General features: G+C 35.9%; 1 protein-coding gene across 1 annotated transcript in view; it reads right to left on the bottom strand.

The window, feature by feature from the left end:
• Window positions 1-1,667: 1,667 nt before the first annotated feature.
• The window catches only part of LOC136027219 (N-alpha-acetyltransferase 20-like), a 38,350-nt gene continuing 19,784 nt past the window's right edge, over window positions 1,668-20,233 (bottom strand). The window contains exons 4-7 of the mRNA XM_065704255.1: window positions 10,633-10,723; window positions 9,191-9,320; window positions 4,505-4,641; window positions 1,668-1,832 (exon numbers count right to left, since the gene is read on the bottom strand). Of these exons, the coding sequence (XP_065560327.1) occupies window positions 1,747-1,832; window positions 4,505-4,641; window positions 9,191-9,320; window positions 10,633-10,723 (444 nt within the window). The 3' untranslated portion in view covers window positions 1,668-1,746. The remainder of the gene's footprint in view (window positions 1,833-4,504; window positions 4,642-9,190; window positions 9,321-10,632; window positions 10,724-20,233) is intronic.

The raw sequence follows: 20,233 nt of genomic DNA, 5'->3' as shown, positions 1-20,233 counted from the left end.
TATCATCTTACTACGTAAATTTCTACCTACAGAAACCAGGATAATGCCTCTATAATTCCCAAACTCACTCTTACCACCTTTCTTGTAGAGGAGTTTAATTATAGTTTTCCTAAAAATCGCTAGGTACTTCCCTTTTTTTCAGAAATTCCATTCACAAATCTTCAGTAATTTATCCGTAACTCCATAACTACTATATTAAAAAAAAAATAAAAAAATATCACACTATCAACACTTGGGGCTTTGTTATTTTTAATCCTTTTAGTACTGTGACTAATTTTTTCTCACAAAATAAATCTTCACTCACATTAAAAGTGTAAATTTTTTTTCATTCTTTACTATATCTTTTCCTGCAACTCTATAATGGTTTAGCACATTTCCAAAATGTTCTGCCCATCTCTCTTTAACTCATTTTTTTATCCCCATTTGTAGTCATATTCATACCTTTTACTGGGACAAGTCCAGATTGACTATTCCCTTTCGATTTATTAACATGCTAGTACAATATTTTACTTTTATGCCGAAATTAATATATTAATGCTCTCCACTTTCTTTACACTCCGATTGTTTTTACATGATCTATTGCTCAAATAATCCTTGTACAAGCCCCTCCTGCTTATTAAACATAAATCATTATCACTAATATTCCTAACTCCGTTTCTAACTTTCTTCCCAAAGACAGCATCGGCGACTTCATAAACTCCTTTCCTAAAATTACTCCATCCATTTTCCACATTGTCAAATTTTAGACTAACCACTTTAGTATTCAACTGTTTCTGAAAATCTTCCTTCGAATTCTCATCCTGGAGTCTACCAATGTCATAGCTTTCTGGAAGGTAGTTACCCTTCCTAAATTACACCTTCTTAGGAATACTTTAAAATAATATTTTGTGATATAAAAGGCTGGGGAACTGTAACACTCATAGAGGAATAAAGTAGCTAAATTGAATTTATACCCTTAATTAAATTCAGGGGTAAATTCATTTAGTGGTGAAAAAAAAATGTAGAGAGCTCAATGACAAGTTTTACTGGCTTAGATTTCAGCATATGAATGATTTAGCGCAAAAAGTCTTGAACACATGACGTATGCTAGAAATTGTGTCTGAGTACAGAGAATGTGCTGATCACATTTCGGTGTGATTTAGGCACAGTGGCTTCAAGACAAATTTTTATTATTCGATATCCTGAATATTTATTTATTATTTTTCAATATACTTCTTTATGGTTAGGGAATACTATATTAAGAAACAAAAGTCAGAAAAAGGCTTGAACTTGCAGTTATGAGGAATTTACTAAACAACACTATAGGTCATGACAACTGACTAGGCCAAGTTTAATAGATCGAACATAGTGGAAGCCATTATTCCTGTTTGGCTACTTTTTTCACAGAGTATTGTACATAGAACTAACCTAGTGTACAAATTGATCAAGCCGAGAAAGAATTTGACAGTTGTGCAAGTAGGTGCATTTCTACATCACTTAATTAGGAAACTTTCAGACGTTAAAATATTATCTTAGCCAGTCATAGCTTGGGATTTTTTCTGGAAGAGTAAGGGATTTAGGCAGGACAAAAGTTACTGGGATGCCAAATGTAAAAACAGTGCCCCGTTGTCAATATAATATTTTTGTAGGTTAATCCTTCCAGAAAAGTAACAGAGAAGGACACTAACTAATACTTTGTCAATGGTCAAATATGCATTAAATAACACAGGTTAAAAAAAAAATAAAACTTCATAGGCGTTTGAGATATTAGTCAACATCTTCCGGTCTCACTGGATGAGCTAGCGGTATAATGGAAAGTTTCTCAATATCCCTTGACAATGCTTTCCTCATATCTGAAAAAGAATGTATTCTTCAAGAAAAGTACTGAGGAACGACACAATGAAAGTCATAACGGTATATTAGTCATTGCAAGTTTTGTTAGATCGAAGAAAAAAAATGCAGATGCGATTATACCGCAACGACAAAAGTGCATCTGTTCTACAAAATTGAATTTATGACATTTTTCTTAACACATACTATAAAAATTCTCATTTAGAAAGCAAAGCCATAAATTAGACTTTTAAAAATCATAGGGTGTCAAATACCTCATGTTTTCATTTCGAATGCAACCCTAAAATTGTACTTTTTGAAAATAATTTAATCGTCTTAGATTTGACAATGAATTTCAAATCCACATGCTAGATTAGTTGATTAAAAAGTAAGCCAATTTTACACTTAGCCTGACAATATCATGCCTGATTAAAATTCGTTTTGTCGGTTTATTGAGGCTCAATCGTGGATCTTAAGAGGCGGCAAAAGGCAAATAATTACATAATTCCGGTTACAGGGGGTACTAATTAGAGCTTGTTAGTTGGACATATTTAGTTTAACTGTATCGCAGGAATTTTACACCGATTTTTCCAGCCTCCCAGTTACAAAAACAATGTTTCAAAATAGTAGCACTTTGAACATTATAATAAAGTACAAATCCATGTTCAGCATTGCAAAAATAAACTACACTTAAAAAATCAGTCTCGTGAGATAAATTTACAACAAAAATAGACATAAATCAATATATATTAAAATGTTTTTCGACATCTTCATGTTTCTTTCTTTGCTTCGCTGCAAAAAACAGCCAGTTTTGAAAAGTGCTTTTCAAATAGCTATAAACGTCTAGTCACCCTCACCCCACCTTCAAAAAAAAGTACTACCACCTTTTTGAGAAATGCATTCTTTAATTTTACATATAAAAGAAAATATACTGACAACGGTATTAGAGAGAAAAAACAAGCTTCTCCGTATAAAATATTAATAAGGAATCACAACCAATGTTATACACTTAAAGGGATATCCATTGATAATTCTGAAATCTCAATTTAGATTTAGGTCAGATTGTCAATGAAAACACAATTTCAGAGAGTCCAGAGTTAACTTTGTAATATTGCGGTCAACAATATCAAACTCAGCAAGCATTTTTTTGGCAATATTTGGGATATAAAATTAATTGCCAAAAATCAACAGCCAAGTTACTTGTTCTAACATAAAAGTTTTAAGCTTTGCCAATTTTAAATTGTATTACCAAAAAAAAAAAAAAATGTTTGCCAAAGAAGTTTCCTGAAGAAACTAGAGCAATATTAAAACGTAAGCGAGCAGTAATACAGTCATAGGGCCCTTCAGCTCAATGATGCAAGTTTCAAATCAACTGGAAAAAATTCTAGGCTTAATTTTCGAGATACGTTGGTCGAAACCTAATGTTTTTTGTTGTTTTTTTTTACATAAAGCTTCCCTTATACTTTGAATGATAAGAGAACATCCATTTTTATGTTTTTATTTCCTTTTAAGTAGAAATTAAAAGACAATTTGTTCTTAAAACCTAAGGGGGGATTTTGGAAAACAAACCCTTACCCATCCCCAACTAACATGCTGTTAAGGAGTGATTACAAAATAAAAAAATTGTTTAATTTTTGCACCTCATTTCCGGGGGCCCATTCTCCAACCTATTTGTGCTTTCATTTCCTTTAAATTCAAATAAATAGGCACTGTTATCTAAAAAATTAATTAGGGTGCCTTGGCCCAGGGACCTGAATGCATAAGTTTCAAACAAATCAGAGACAAAAAGTTTGTGGACCTACTTTCAGGCTCCTAAACATCATCCCCCTACACAAACAAAAACTAATTATTCCCTTGGTCTAAGGAATGATCTCTTAAAATTTAGAGCTGAAAATAAATATTTTAGACCAACGTTTTTTCATGCACTTTGGTCCCTTTGTCCCAAAGACTTACAGAAACTAGTTTAAAGTCGACTGAATTTTGTTCTCATTTTCAGGGGCTAATCCCACCCCCCAAATTAAATAACCTTTGTTCCTATACATAGCTTTCCTTGGTCCAGATTCTTATGGATGTGTTTTGAGCCGTTTAGAAACAAAGCAGGTTTTGCGTCATTTTGGGTTCTTTGCCCAGCAAACCAATATCTATTTAGATTGCTCCTCTTACATTGAAGTCTCTTGGACCTAAGATCTAAAGATATAAATCACAAGCCGATCAGACAAAAAAAAAGAAGAACTGCGGGTCCTTTATGGCAGCTTCAAACCTATCAGAAAACATTTTTGACGATTTTCTTGGCTCCATTGCCCGGCAAACCTTTTTTCTTTTGCATTGGGGTTTTCTTTCCCTATAACTTGAGGATATAAGTTAAAAGCTGATCGAATTTTTTTTTTTTAGCAGCTCCAAGCCAATTAGAAAAAAATGTTGGCCCTGGATCCCAGCAAATTTTTTTATTCGTACATTAAGTACCCTTAACGAGGGGACTTTTAATGTGAAATTAGAAAAGAATTATACATCAGATTCATACCACTTGGTAAAAGCCTTACCTCCTTGAAAATGATAGTGAAAACAATAAAATGAGAGTTGTAAGGTCACCTCAAGTAACAAATAAAGGAGAAAAAAGAAAGAAAGAAGAAGAAGGGTAAAAAGGTAAGATTAGATACTCTGACCCAAATGAAAACAACAAACAAGTTATATTCACCGTATGCATTTTCATCAGGATCTCCAGAATAGTATCCAAGGACAGTTCTGTAAACACTATATCCCAACAATTTATACATGTTGATAGCTACCGAATTAGATACTCTGACGAAGAGGTCCACAAAGAAGGCTCTTTTTCTAGGAAAAAAGAATCATTAAACGTATCATGTCTCTAATGAACAGTCAGACTTAGACTTTCAACTACGGAGACTTTAATGTATTTCTCTTGAAAATGAAAATTGATAACTTTATTGACAAAAGCAGTTTCTAAGCAAAGAGATTATGAGAGAGAGAGAGAGAGAGAAAGAAAGAGAGAAAGAGAGAGAGAAAGAGAGAGAGAGAGAGAGAGAGAGAGAGAGAGAGAGAGAGAGAGAGAGAGAGAGAGAGAGAGAGAGAGAGAGAGAGAGAGAGAGAGAGAGAGTATTTCTGAGAATCTTAATGAATGAAAATAATCTTAATGGTGAGAAAATAATCGAAAAGCCCGCCCCTCTTGTTCCAAATAAATTGACCCTTGGTTCTAAAAATGTATAAAAGGACATCAAAAGTTACTTCTGGCAAAGTTTGGCTGAAATCTGATGACCTGTTCTGTAAGACTTCTTGACTACAAGATATTAAGGTCGCAATTCGTCCTTCCAGTGGTGTCAACTTAGTCCCACGTTTCAAAGAGGAAAAATGGCACAAAAAATACTACTCCTGACTAAGTTTGGTTGAGATTTGACAAACGTTACTGGTTACTATTCTCGCGACAAGAGTTTAGAGACTCCACTGCTTCTTCTCAAAGCCTTCTCATGACCAGAATACAATTTGCGCTTTACTGAACAAAAAGCAAACAAATGACCGCGAATTGTCTATTAAATTGACATATACTGACATTTCTTCGTTAGGGTTTTGATAATTTTTCATTTATGAAAGTAAGAAAGGTGAAAACATTTAAAACGTATTTGGTTTTCAGTAAAGCGCAAATTGTGTTCTGGACTTGAGAAGACATAGAGGCTAACAACCCTACTCATGTTAATTTTTGCTCGTTTTGATATCGACTCGGCTATTTATTGCAATTTCTGTTCGTTCTGAGTTTCATTTATTTATTGACAGTGATTTGTGGTAGTTTTACGCTTGGAAGATTATTTGCCTTTATTTTTGCTTATACTTGGCTTAATGGAGCTCCTTACTTTTCTTTGAAAAACCTGTCTTGTGGCAAATTTTTTTTTAAATTAACTTCTGTTTGTTTTTTTATTGACATTGTCTTCTTTTTCATGGAAAAAAATATATTGTATGTCTTTTCAGTTTTCTTAAATAAGAATCCATAGTATGGGTTGCTATTTGTATGTTGGAGAAACTTTTTCAACAATTTTTAATCCTGACACAAACAGTATTTTTGAATTTAGTTTTATTGCTTCTGAAGTTGACCTGAAAAACAAAAAAAACAACTGAATATCATTCTCAAAAAATTCTGTCTATGCTCTTTGACAACCTCGATACACTTACACTCTTTTTATTTATTTAAATTGTAAGAGCAGAAGTAGTAGTATCCCCAAAAGTTTCAACTTAATACCCCAAGTCGTTCTTGATATATTACTGAGGTGTCTTATTGCCAACCATTTAAAACTATGGCTTTTGATTTATTTTAAAGCAACATTTAGTTTTAATCATAAAAGGCTAATCGCATAATTGTGGGAGGGGGGGTTGACATGCCTAATATCCGTAAAGACATAATTGCTGGACCGTTCTACTATACTGAACAAAATGGCTATCTCAAAATTTTGACTGGATGCACATGGAAAATGAATGGGCTTGAGAGAAGGGCTGCTTGCTCTCCAAGCTCTTGTTACTCTTAAAAAGTGCACCAGACACTCGCGTTGTAATTGGAGTGCAAGGGGGAGGACTTCCCCCTTCATATATCTAGTAAAAAATTTAAACAAGTTAAAACAAAGTGAAAACACTTTAAATGTATTTTGTTTCCAATTATGTCCTGTTGAGAAGGCATGGGGGTTGTCAGCCCAACTCATGTTGATTTTTGCTCGTTTTGAGTTTGACTCGATTATTTATTGTAAGATTTAAATAAACAAAACACTATGTTTTAATTTTTTTAACTTTAATAAATTAAAAATTATTAAAACTTTAAGGAATATATATCAGTATGTGTACACTAAACTGACAATCCACAGCCATTTTCTTTTCAGTAAATTGCAAATTATGCTCTGGTCTTGAGAAGGTATGGGGGTTGTCAAAGACATAATTTCCGGACCTTTCATCTACACTGAACAAATGGCTACCTCAAAATTTTGATTGGATATGTCTGAGGAAATGGTGGGCGTAGGACGAGGGTTCGTTGCCCTCCAATCACTTTTGACTACTAAAAAGACCACAAGCATTTTCAATTTCCAATCGAATGAGTCTTTTTCAAAGTTTCTACGACAAAAAATGGACATCTCAAAATTTCTATTAGATGCATCCGGGATAATATGAGATGAGTGTGGAGGGAGTATACACCGTCCAATCACCCAGAATCGCAAAAAGGTACTAAAACTTCTGATCAGCAATCCAATGAGCCCCCTCCGAAGATTATACAAGCAGCCTTCCTATATAGATCTTTAATGCCCACAGGGCGTAACTTACAACCCTTGCCCCAAGGGCTGTGGGAGTTGTCATCTTCAAATACATAATCTCCAGACTTTTTAACTACATTGAACGAAATGGCTATCTCAAATTTTGATTGAACATGTTTAGGGAAATGATGGGCGTGGGAGGGGGGTTAGTTGCCCTCCAATCATTTTTGACTGTTAAAAAGGGTACTATCCGTTTCAATTTTCAATCGAATGAGCCCTTTTCGAAGTTTCTACGACAAGTTCTTCGACATGAAGTGACCTGGCCAAAGACCAAAAAAAAAGAAACATTGCGCCCGTATCGCTCTTTACTTAGGCAGCGCTATTGCGCTGCCTATCAAGACAGATAAAATGTACACAGTTAAAAATAAAAACGGCATTAAGTAAAGGGCAAATGACACTCTAGCATTTAAGATGCTTGAGAGGGCGATCGTACCACCCTTGTTTACGATAATCTCTATTTGTTTTACGTTTGACTCAATCATTCATTTTAATTACCCGTTCTTCGACACAAAGTGCCCCTTGCCTAAGACCAAAACAAAACAAAAAAGAAAAATAATATATTGCGCCCACATCGCTCTTTACTTAGGCAGCGCTATTGCGCTGCCTATCATGACAGATAAAATGTACACAGTTAAAAATAAAAAAAGTGTACAGTAAAGTTCAAGTGACACTCTAGCATTTAAGAGGCTTGAGAGGGCGATCGTACCACCCGTGTTTATGATAATCTCTATTTGTTTTACATTTGACTCAATCATTCAATTTAATTACCCGTCACTTTTAGGTTTAATCTATTCATAGTTATTTCTGTTTTTTTACAGTTTGACTTATTGTGTGACTTTTTATTCTGCTTGTTTTAGATTTTAATATCGTTTCTTAGCGTTGTTTGAACATTTTTTTAAAATGTTTTTAAAATTAAACTAAATGGGTTGTTTTTCAAAAGATACATGTAAGTCATGAGAAGTCTGTCTTAGCAGTAGTAAGTTATATCTTGAGACAATGCAAAAATTGGCATAGTCATTAATACAACTTAGAGGTTATTTTATTCCCTCTCACCAAATGAACCAACCTTTTTCAAAAGTTTCTACAAGAGACGCATCCACAAAATATATTTCATTGGGTAAAAGAAAAAAACAAGAAAAAAACACGAGAACAGATTTGTATACACAAGTGCTTCGAAACACGGGTGTATTCCGCAGGCACCTGTCATTTTGTGGCACAAGTTTTGTTTACCTGTTTCATAAACATTACCACTAGTGTTGTGAGGCTCATGGTATATATTCTTTGAGCTTTTCATCACTGTTAAATGGAGGATCTTGTTTTACCGATCTGATAAACAATCATTGTAAACGTTAAGAACTTAAAGAACTGCGTCGTTATGTATACAATCTCTCAAGGTGCACAGAATTCTTCAAAACCTTTCATAAAGTTTTGTCTTGATGCATATCAATGCCTTAATCACAACCTTAGGTTGTGAAGAAAACAAACATGAAAACTTTACCAAGACTTGGCTAATGACATATTGACCACGCTCCACACATCCCTGACCACACCCCTAGTGACTTCCATCTCTTTTTAAACTTGAAAAACTTTATTGATGCTCAGAAATCCATTGCCAAAAACGAAATCAAAGAACATATGTCAGCATGATTTAGCTTTTTAAGATGAAGGTATACTAAAACTTGTACCATGCTATGACAAGTGACTACAAAATACTACAAGTTATGTACAAAGATAGTTTCTGATTTTTGTTTTCGCAACTAACAGTTTATGTTTCTGCATTTTTATGTTTTAATTATAATTATCAAAAGGAACTTGGTGAAGCCTTTGCAGATCCAAAAAAGAAATTTTTCATAGGACCTAAAAATTTCCTAGAGGAAGCTGAACCAGCCACCGGGGGTGCTTAACTCCCTCTAGACTCTACTAACACCAGTGCACACAAGTAGAGACTCGAAAGAGGCAATACCGCTTGGACTGTAAGTGGGTCACGGGAAAAAATTTAACAAGAGAAGTAAAAGCTGACAGCAGTATGAATTACCCCAGAATGCATAGGTAATTGTACAAATGATTAGGCCAATACTTACTTTTCAGATACATCTTCTAGTTCGGCCATTAATCTAGCAGCAAGCCGTATCCTTCTGAATTCAGGAGCTACACTCAGACACGTCACGTGACCATGCCAATTTTGTCCATGTCCCTCAGATTTACCCATTACTAAACAAAAGAAGGCTTGTTAGCGACATGGCTAAAAAGTGACAGAACCGATAATTAAAACTCAAGCATACTAAGGTACTCAGGCATAAAATTTCAAAGGCTGATACATGTTCAAGGGCTCATCAGATTATCAGTGGTCAGAAAGAAAAAGAACAGAATCAATCATTCTGATGCATTTTAACTTATACAAGTATAAGTTTAAGAAATCATCAATTCGTTATAACGAACTGAAACTAAGGAGCAACACGGCTCAATAGTAACCAAACTCTAAAAAAGAGAGTTTTGTGCTGATTGAACTTTTATGTTGATTCAAAATGCATGAAGTGCATTAAGTTTAATTTTACTCGTCAAAGTTACAGGTCTGAGAGAATTTGCCCAATTTTGAAAAAGGGGGTAAACACCCCTAAAACGTCAAGCGATCTTGATGAGCCATTTACCCGATGTGAAACCATTGCAATTCATAATATCAAAGTTAGATTGGGTTTTGAAGCACAGGACCAATAATTTCGAGGCGGTCCCAATGTAAGGATCGACATGATTATTGAAGGGGAAATGTTCAACAGGGAAGATTATTTTTAGCATTAGATTTAATTCATTTAAAAACTAAAGTAAAAAAAAAGAATGTTATATTAGCAGTCGAAAAGTAATTAAGTAGCCTAAAAAACAACATTCATATAATGGAGCAGATCTTCGTTGTCTTAACAGCAGACAGACTTGGACCGATATCCATCAATACAGATACCAACGTATTTAGGTTAAATCAAACTATTTTCAGACACAATTACATCAGGAATGCCGAGCAGGTTCTGAACCATCAATCCTGCAGTTTATATTTTTTTTTTACAAAACGGAATGTTTTTTCTAACATCGGTACACAGTACATCAAAAGAACAAGCTTATTATTATAAATTGTTTCAATGATCTACCTGCAATCTAACTTCAACCCTTTTAAATTTTTCTGTATACTGACCATTAATATTCTCCACCATATCTTATATTCTACTACCCATACTATGCTTACTTCTATAATTGCTAATTCAAAGCCTAACCAACCAAGAACGAATGAATACACCCATTGTGGATAATTTGACAAGTAATATGTGCCTACTTTTTCAATTCATTGGAAGAAAGGTTAAGTAAACACTTGTACACTGATGACTAGTATAAAACTCGTCACCATGATTCACATACCAAAGCTACAAAAGACTTATCAAAAATGCCACTGCAAATGCATAGTCTTTTATAAGAAACAAGCTAGAAATTATGCGATAAATGATAACAGTTCAAGGTGGAAAAAAGAAAAGAAACTTACTATATCCCATTATTTCACCACCAGGTGCCACCGCAGCTGAGAAATATTCCGGCCAGTGTGCCATGTATTGTAGGTAAAACGAAAGTCCATACTTAAGTCGATTGGTTAAGGAATTAGAAACAAAGCGTAAAATGGAACATCTTTAAAAAATAATACAAATAAACGAGTCAATATATTGGGTATGCAGCAATCAAAGCATTTCTTGATCCGCCTAAATTGGTATAAAAATTAAGAGACACCCTGAATAAGTTTGTAACCTAAAACTGACGACTGAAGAAACGCGATTGCAAAAAACGGTTACTAACAAAGTTTTCGTGAGAATAATAAAATGACTATTTCAAATATTAAGGAACAAACTTCAATACCAAATATAGCTTTTGGTAAAAAAGCAAAAAATAATGCATAAGCTCCTAGAAGGTATTGAGCCTGACCCAACCAATAAACAGCGTTTTCGACAAATTTGACGATTATTATCAATTGTTCCTTTTTATTTCACCAATCCTACATAGAAACAATTGACATAACCAAAGAGGGTGCGGGGAAGAACTATATCCACAAAACTATTGAGTCTATCTAGACCACGATTTCAGCTGTTCCAAAAGAAAGAACCTAAATATTATCATGGCCACAGTGGGTGAGGAGACAGGCTATAGTATACCCACAAAAGCCATTATAGTCTACCTTGAATAAGGTCTAAGGTGTTCAAAGGCAAAGAACCAATTACCATATCCAAAGAAGAAAAAAAGACGAGGGGTAAACTAGTGAAGAACGAACTCCTGGTTGCCCCTTCGGGGATAGCCAGGAGTGAACCAAAGGTCATAGCAACCCATAAAAATCATATGAGATCGAAATGAAAACTGCACCATTGGAATTACCGTAGCCGAAAACCTCATTTAGGAAAATTAGTCTCCCATCGTGACGAACAAGAAAAATCACTTTTAGACGGGAAGTAATGATATGCCTCCTTTTTGTTCTGCTTCCTTTTTTTATTGTCATTGGAAGTAGGGCAATGAAACATCATAGAGAGGCGTTTAAGCGCTCATTGGAAAAGAAACTGCTCTATCTTGCGACTTTGTAAGCTTTAAAACACTTACATTTAAAGCCTCCCCTATCTTTATGCCTTTGTGCCGGACATTACCTTTTACTTTCCGCCAATATTTTTTAAGATCCCACAACTGCTTCTGGTAAATGTCCTAATGATAAGAATTTAGGAACCCCCTCCCCTACACGCAGGTCAAACCCTGTACAACTCTCAAAGGAAACAAATAAGACATTTATTCTTACTTCCCACCATGTTTGGTTGAGTCAAAATTACTAGTTGAGTCTATTCAAAATTGAGTAGATACTGCGAGAAAAATAATTCAAGGATCCCTTCCCCTACGAAGGTAAAAACTGTCAACAGCCCTAAAAAAACACAGAACTAAGCACTCCTTCTTCTCTCTGACCGAGCTTAGTTGAGATCTAGAAACTCCTTTTCCTATGTCCTGAAGATAAGAATTCAGGGATCACTCTCCAGCAGAGGTTGCAATAGACAACATATATCGAAAAAACATAACAAGGATATTATTCCTTACCTCTTACAACGCCTGGTTGAAGAGATACTTTTACTTTCTGGTATTTGCTCTAATCGCAGGAATTTATGAGCCTCCAAGAAATCCTACTAAGATACTTGCTTTCACCTTCCACCAAGCTTCGTTGAGATCAGACCTTCTATCTATTAGACGTTATAACGATGGAAGTTAGGATGCCCCCGTCCTCCACCTTCTTTCTACCCGTTAAGAAGCCAAGCCGAGTTCGGGTCCACAAAAGCACATTAAGAACATTTGGTCCGACTTCTCACAAAGTTTCGTAAGATAAAAAAAAATGCTGTTTGAAAGATATCCTGATAAGGATTTAGCAGAGGTGGGATTGTGCCAGGACAGCCAAATGACACTAGTGTGTACTTCAGTTGACCCTCCGTTGGAGTACCAAACTCCAACAGAGTTTGAAGTAAATCAAACAACCTTTTTGACAGATGTGCCGAAGATTAGATTTGGGGAACCCATCCCTTTTCCCAACCTATGGGTTGGGCCACAACTACACTCGCTTTAGTCTACTTATGGGCCAAGTCTTCTATTCATACGAAAGCCCAAATTAAAAATTTCATAAAAAAAAACACACATTATCAGCGATGACTAATCTTATTTGAATTATCTCCTAGACATCTAAAGCAATACAAAATTTTCAGTCTCTGGACTGGAAGAGATTTTTCCCTGCTCTGTGGAGTTCGGCGCTATATGACCCCTAAAAAGTTTATTTTTGGACCTAGAAAATTTCAGTTTGTTTGTTCTTTATAAAAATTTAGTAGGCTAAAACAAATGAAATTTTTCAAACTTCAGAAGAACTTTTCTTGTCCATTTCATGAACCCAGTACCAGAACCTTATCTTAAAATTTCCATCTCTTATTGTTTCACAGGTGCCAGATTATATAGATGTCAATTTTTTCTTCTTTTCTGAGGCCATTTTCCAAGATTTATCATAAAGCAAGAACTCATCAGTAACTCAATGGCTACTTCATCTCTTTACTACTTTATGCTCTTTTTATCATGCATCTTCTCTGTGTGTACGCTCCATAAGGCTTTTAAGTAGCCTACACTTTTTTTTATGATTCTTCACTTATTCTACGAAATTTTTATGAAATTCAAATTCCTTTTTACTTCGTTTGTAAAATATAATCCTAAAATCTTAGTTACATCTCATATTATCTGGAACATAGCTCCTGAGTCAGCTTCTAGGTTTCAATCTTTTTTGGTTTTTGAAATAATAGCAATAAATTCTCTGAACCTTGAATAATTTTTCATTTCTTCGTGGTTTTGGAATTATAACTTTATTTTATTTCGTACCTCTCATCATTATGAATGAATGAATGAATGAACTTTATTACCCGTAAAGTATAAAAAACACAAAGTACGGAGTATTATGAATAAATAAACAAAAACAAATACGATAAACAGCGAAGAAATACAACATTGAAACTAATAAAAGACAATATGGATTAATCAACCAGTATCAATATGGAAAAAAGGCTGCAGAGGGTCATAAACGTGAATAAAGTTGACAGTCTTTTTACATAAATCATCACTGGAAGACCGAATCCGAGAAGGCACATCTACTAAACCAAATCGAGCAATTATTTTTTTGTTTCGGTGCCATCTAGGAAGCCGGAGGAGGAATTTGCAATATCTGAAATAAGCCGTACGTAGAGTATGTCGATCTTTCTTACGAAACAGATGAGCCATGCCTGATAAAAACAAAAGCACAGGGGCGCAATAAGCGTTATAAATCATGCACAAACCGTTGCGGTTATAACGGCTTTTGTTTGGGGATATTTTTCCGTAAGCGACGCGTAGGTTTTTCACGGCTTGATTCACTAGGGATGAACAGGTAGCGGAAAGTGTTATGCCGAAATACAGACCAAGCCACCTAACTAAAGAAGAACATGGTAGAACTGCAGTCCCAGTAACGAATGGAGCGACCGCATAAGGGCTATTAAAACAAATAAACTCGCATTTAGACGCATTAACTGACAGTCCAATCTTAGCTAGTTCATTGGTTAATATAGTAAAATTAGAAAGCAGTCCACGGCGAGTCCGGGCAACAAGAAGAACGTCATCTGCATATGCAATAGAAGACAAACCAGTATTACCGTAAAAAACCGAACTTCTAAGGGGACGCAGGCACGATGCAAGCACGCATTTAAATATACTAGGAGACAATACGGCACCTTGCCGAACTCCCTTATTAATTTTTACCGGGTCAGATATTTGGCCATTCCAGGTAACTTGAATTTTAGACTTTGAATACCAAGAAGACAATAAACTTAGTACGGAAGGATTAACACCTGAAGACGCAAGGGAAAATAGAGCCTGAGAGTGTACAATATTGTCGAAAGCTCCAGAAATATCAACAGTAAGACAGTATAAAGACATTTTAGCTTTTACGGCATCTTTCGTGAGTCGGCTTAAAACATGATGTGCATGGGAGCAACCGAAACTTTTCCGAAAACCAAATTGAAAAGGCGTAAAATCACAATTCGACTCAATTTTTGGTAGTAACAAATGTTCAAGCAACTTACTTAAGAAACACGATACTGTAATGGGACGATAATTCATACATGACGTGGGGTCCTTGCCTCGCTTTTGAATAGACGTTACACGGCCACAAAGGAAACTATCAGGAACAAGCGACTGTGCTAAGCAAGACTGGAAAAATATTTGTAAATGGTTAAGTAGAGCAGGACAATCATAAGCAAAAAATCGGTAAGAAAGGCCGTCACCATCAAGGCTATTTGAACGCTTAATTTTTCTTAAAGCCCGGCGAATTTCAGATATTGCTACAGGCTGGACATGAGCCTGCAGGAGACGGTATGGTAAAAGCGGTTTAAGCAACTTATAATAAAAAGACTGAAGAAAACTATTAAATACACTCAACACACGCTTATAATGATCAACAAAATTAGCTAGCTGGAGACAAGATAGGGTAGATGGGGAACATTTCTCACTATTAATAACCTTATTCCAGGAGGCCTTATCGGTGGGGCCTGGCCATGCATTCAAGCGTGCCCTCTTCAAACTGGCCTTATATTCAAGTTTACACTTTTGTTTCACAGAGAAAACAGCTCCGGAAGATGGTCGGTCACATGATATCCACATACGTAGCCAAAATTTGGCTTTTTGCTTAGCACGTTTTACTTCAGGATCAACGTTCCAATTAGGCTTTCTTGTACCAATCCTAACTTTATCCACAGGCACTGCAGCTTTGGAAGCTGATTTAAGGCAATGGACGACTTGACAATAATAGAAATTTAGATCAACTGTACTTGAAGGCGAGGAAACTGACGTTTGCAGCAGGTGATATGGCGCTTTTATGGTCGAGAGTAAAGCAGTTAGCCTAGCAAGGTATAGTGGGACATTAGCACGATCCCAATTCAACTTCATATGCCACTTCGGCTGAGCCGAAAGTATTTTGCCAGATAGCTCACAGGACAAATTGCAGCTAAGAATAAGGTGATCGTCGTCAATCTTCTCTTCGTCCACCCTGACAATCGATGATATTAAACTGGAAGAGATCACGTGATCCAGGTTCGATTTTGAACAGCCTCTGTTATGAATATACGTGAATGGGAGGCTCTTAACTGCGACGTGATATATGCTAGGAAGTGATTCTAGCAAGAGGATTGATCTATCGGAGGTACCAAGAATGTCACAGTTAAGGTCACCAGCTAAAACCCAATTTAGGTCTTTCAAACGTAGACTTTCGAGTAGAGACTTTAAACTGGAGCAACATTTAGCGAAAGATGTGAACGATGCTATAGAACGTCGATCGCAAGGTAAGTAAACGTTTATAAAGGCGGTACTGTCACATTGAATCGCTAAGATGTTATCATCACAATGAATCACAGAGGGCTTTGATGGGGAACGGAAAAAAATTGCTAGGCCACCGGAAGGGCGGCCTCTAGTTTGCTTGGCCTCTTGCGAAAAGAAATGGTGGACAGAAGATCGCTTCAGGCTAGAAACGTTTGATTTGGTCAAAAGATGTTCTTGCAAGAACACTATGTCATGGACTAATAATTCATTAATTAACAAGTCTTTGTCTTTTGTGCCGTTAATATTAAGAGAAGCAAAACTTAAAATAGTGGCTTGGTTCATTTTGGAGCAGAGTTCAGAGCGCGTTTTATCACTGGGCAATTCATACTGTAGGAAACATGAGCATCGCCGCAGTTGGCACATTTCGGAGCCTCTAAGCAAGGATTGTCTTTAGTATTGGAATGGCATCCAGAACATTTAGAGCACTTCAACTCATTCGGGGCACATGGGCAGTGAGCTAACGAATGATGGATACTTTGGCATCTAAGACACCGTCTGGGCAATTCTTTGTATTCCGATATTTTAAAAGACTCGTAACCCAAGCGCAGACCTGTAGCGATGGCAGATTTTAGTGCAGCGGAATCAAGGAACTCTAAACGGAATGTATGAGAAGAGCCGATCTGGCTGGCCTCAACAAGACCAGGAATAACGGAGATGAGTATACTGCTAGAAACACTGTCGGGAAGTCCCCTAATTACTCCAAGAGGTTTGTGATCAATCACTTTAGCAAGAATATTTGGATAGCTCGCAATAGCAGATGCGGCAAGAGAATTGGCGGAAACTTTATCCCGCGTAACAACAACCCATCTTTTCCTTACTGGATCGGACTTTACCGACACAATACCGTCATGTCCGGCGAAAGAATCAAGCTTTTCCTTGCGAGAAACGGGGTCTCTTAGTTCTGGAGGCGGATATTTAAGAACAACGGCGTACGAGGGTTTGTGATTGGTACCCTTACTATCTGAGACCAAAGAACTATTAATAGACGTTGTTGGACTATTGAGGTGAGCAAGCGATTTTAACTGATCAAGGCACTGGTTGACTTTGGCGGTAAGGATAGAATAAGCTGACGCCGGAATGCTAGGGACTTCAGAGAGGGATTTGATCACGAACTCTGGAATATCAATATTTTCTGCAGAGCAGCGAGAAAGAGTAGCGATAATGTCCGGCAATGAACTATTCTTAGCACTGGGTCCCGAACGACGAGGTATAGGCTCATCTGGGAAGCAATTGCTATATAAAAGTTTCTTAGCTCCAAGAACATCTTCATACGGGAAAAAATCACTAGCGTATTTCACAATAGACTGATGGTCCAACCCCTCATCGAGATTGTGCTGAGCAAAATTCAAAACTGGGCAATAATAAAGCGTACTGGTATTCCAATTGTCCATGATAAGCAAATTTCACTCACGGCTCGGCATCAGTCCAAAAACAATTAAGTGAAAAAGGTATATCCACAGAGAAGTTCTCAATAAGCACAATTATGAAATGATCCGCACTGGCTAAATGAATGCAATGAGAATAAATAATAACTTATCTTTGAGTGGGGCTAGTAATCCAGTGATTTGCAAGTAATCCGAATATTTCAATGCACGACTCAGATGATAGTAGTGCTGAATACTAACTCACAGCCACAATCCATAAATAATCCTTAAGCCGTAATCGTATACAAGTTTATAAATTTATCGAACAAGTTTCAATTACAAGTTCAAAAGTATTTCACTCGTTATTTATTCCAAACAGGTACAGAGTTAATCCGGCTTAAATTCAATTAGTTGTTGACTGGTCAAATCACACGTCACAAATTATCAGAGCTAGCGAAATGCGACTGCACTGAATGAATGCTAGATGCGGACTAACGTATAATAAAGTGTAAGTAGTTGCTCTTGTTCTGTTCCCTGCTGTTCTACCAAGCCATGAAGCCAAGCTAGGAATAATGGCGTAACTAAAGGTTTTGCAACTTAAATAAGCTGATAAATTGACAAGATGGAAACTGAATGTCCTTGATAAGAAACATATACTTAGCCTGATGTCCCCATTGAATAGATTTGTGGTAACTACTAGCGACATCATTCTGCGAGCTTTAATTTTGGACTTTGGTAATATTCCTCTTTCCACTTTTCTTTTCAAATAATGAAGATAATTCTTGGAAGACGATTCTTAGTTATTCGAGGATTTGACAGGAGAAATGGGGATTAAAGAATAGTAGCACCGCTGATAATTAATTATTTAAAAAATAGAAATTTTCAACGAAAATTTATGTCTGATAAGATTAATCTGCAATGCAAGAGGATTCAAGCTCAAATTGATCTTTAAGCGAAAATCAATCAAAATATTTTATATACAAGAATTATTTAAAGTCAAAATATAGTCTGCCTAAAGTAGGCTTAGTTTAGCTGAAGAAAATCTTGGCGGGTTAAGCAGGTTAGTTGACTTTAAGTCGGTAGGCCTGCTGTGAGCATAATTTTTCTGGCTTTACCCTCACTTGCTTTTTAAACTTGATCTTGACTTTATTGAACAAAAACCCTACATATAACTTTTTTTTACAAAGGAGACAGAGAGGCAATTCGTTGTGTCTCCTTTACCAATAAAGAAAAGGAAAAAGGAAATTACGCTTCAATAACTCTCACGGAGCACAGAGAGCCTGAAAAGACAAGTATGTAGCGGTTTTGGGTCAAACAAGCTATTAAAAGCTAGATGGCACTAGTGATTTTTGTTTTCGGGACTAGTGTCTGTTTCTGCTCTTAAGGTTCCGAGACCCAATTTGCGAAAAGTGAATAATTCTGGATACATAATGTTAGAATATTTTATAGTAACTGTACAAATTCTTGTAAGTATTAGGGGCGAGTAAAGATGTTTGTATCTATATCGTCTGTAAACATCAATCAATCTCAGGTCCCACTATTAATGGTAAAAAATTAAGGATTTTCTTATATAGGTTTGAAGGGTAAAAAAAAAAGTATTACCAAAAGACTAAAGAGTAAATTTAAGTTAAAGAACAAAACGCTTATATCTCCAAAATGATCAAAAAATCTTACTTCAAGAAAAACAAATTTCTAAGACTAAAAAAAGCATAGGGTAGTCATGACATAAAAGGTATTCTTGTATAGGTACAAAATACCATGATTGCCTTAGGCTTTCATTTTTAGCCCTTATAAATGTCAACTATTCCTTACTGCTTTTTAGTTTTTACTACACTTGGAGATAAAAAGTTCTTTTTTATATATATAATGTGAATGGTGATGAATTAAAAAGTCTAGAAGTCTTCATATCTAGGGTGCAAGGTTTCATCAAATGGCAGATAGGGTTGTCATGTCGGTTTTATTGTGAATAGAGGACAAAGGGGAGCGAGGATTGTACTAAATAGCGGTATAAGAAATACAGGCGTTATTGATGACAATAAGTTAGTGAAGAAAATATTTGAGACCAGGGTTCAGTGACGGTTGTGAAATATGAAGATTCTAAAAAGGGAATATGCTATAGACAATTCAGTGAAGTTGTTTGGAGAAACCACTTCTCTACAAGAGGGTAGGCTATTAAAGTCGGCTTACCAAGAGTGCTTTAGAAATAGGAGAAAAGTTTCTTGAACTAGCGAAGTAAGATATTTTTTAAAAGTTTCGGAGAAGTTGGGCTGTAGAATAACGGGAAAGGATTAGGGCTAAAATGAGGCGTGCCATCAAGTATGGATTAATTTAAAGAACCGAGTAATCTAGAAATGGTAATTTGAGAGAACAGCCTCCCAGACTCTCTTTCCCTGCATGCTAGGATTAAGAAAAGCAATTTTTAGCCCTTAGTGATAAAAGAAAGTATTTGAAAAGGGTGAGATCTAAGATAGGTCTTATTTTTACCCAACGTCTAGAGATTAGGAGGATGATATTATCTATTTTCTGGATTTTTTGGGATTAAATGTACAGAGGGAAAAAATTTTCCTGGGATGGTATAAAAGAGAGGAATGAGTGGAATTTATATTGCTATCGAAATTTTAGGGGGTTTAAGAAGTTGGTAAAGTTGGCAAGCACAGTCATGGCACATAGGGGCCATTTTCTTTAATATATTTATTCATTAGTTTGGATTTAAGGGTATGTTGTTGTTTATAAAGTTTATGAGGCTGTGTATTTTTGTAATAGGCATGGCCCAAAAAGGATTTCACTGTTAATAAATGTCGTATTGTATATTATTATGGATAAATCAGCCTG

Source organism: Artemia franciscana, chromosome 5, assembly GCF_032884065.1.
Source record: "Artemia franciscana chromosome 5, ASM3288406v1, whole genome shotgun sequence".
Taxonomy (NCBI): Eukaryota; Metazoa; Arthropoda; class Branchiopoda; order Anostraca; family Artemiidae; genus Artemia; species Artemia franciscana.
The sequence above is the reverse complement of the archived record's forward strand: the minus strand, read 5'-3'. Positions and strand labels throughout refer to the sequence as shown.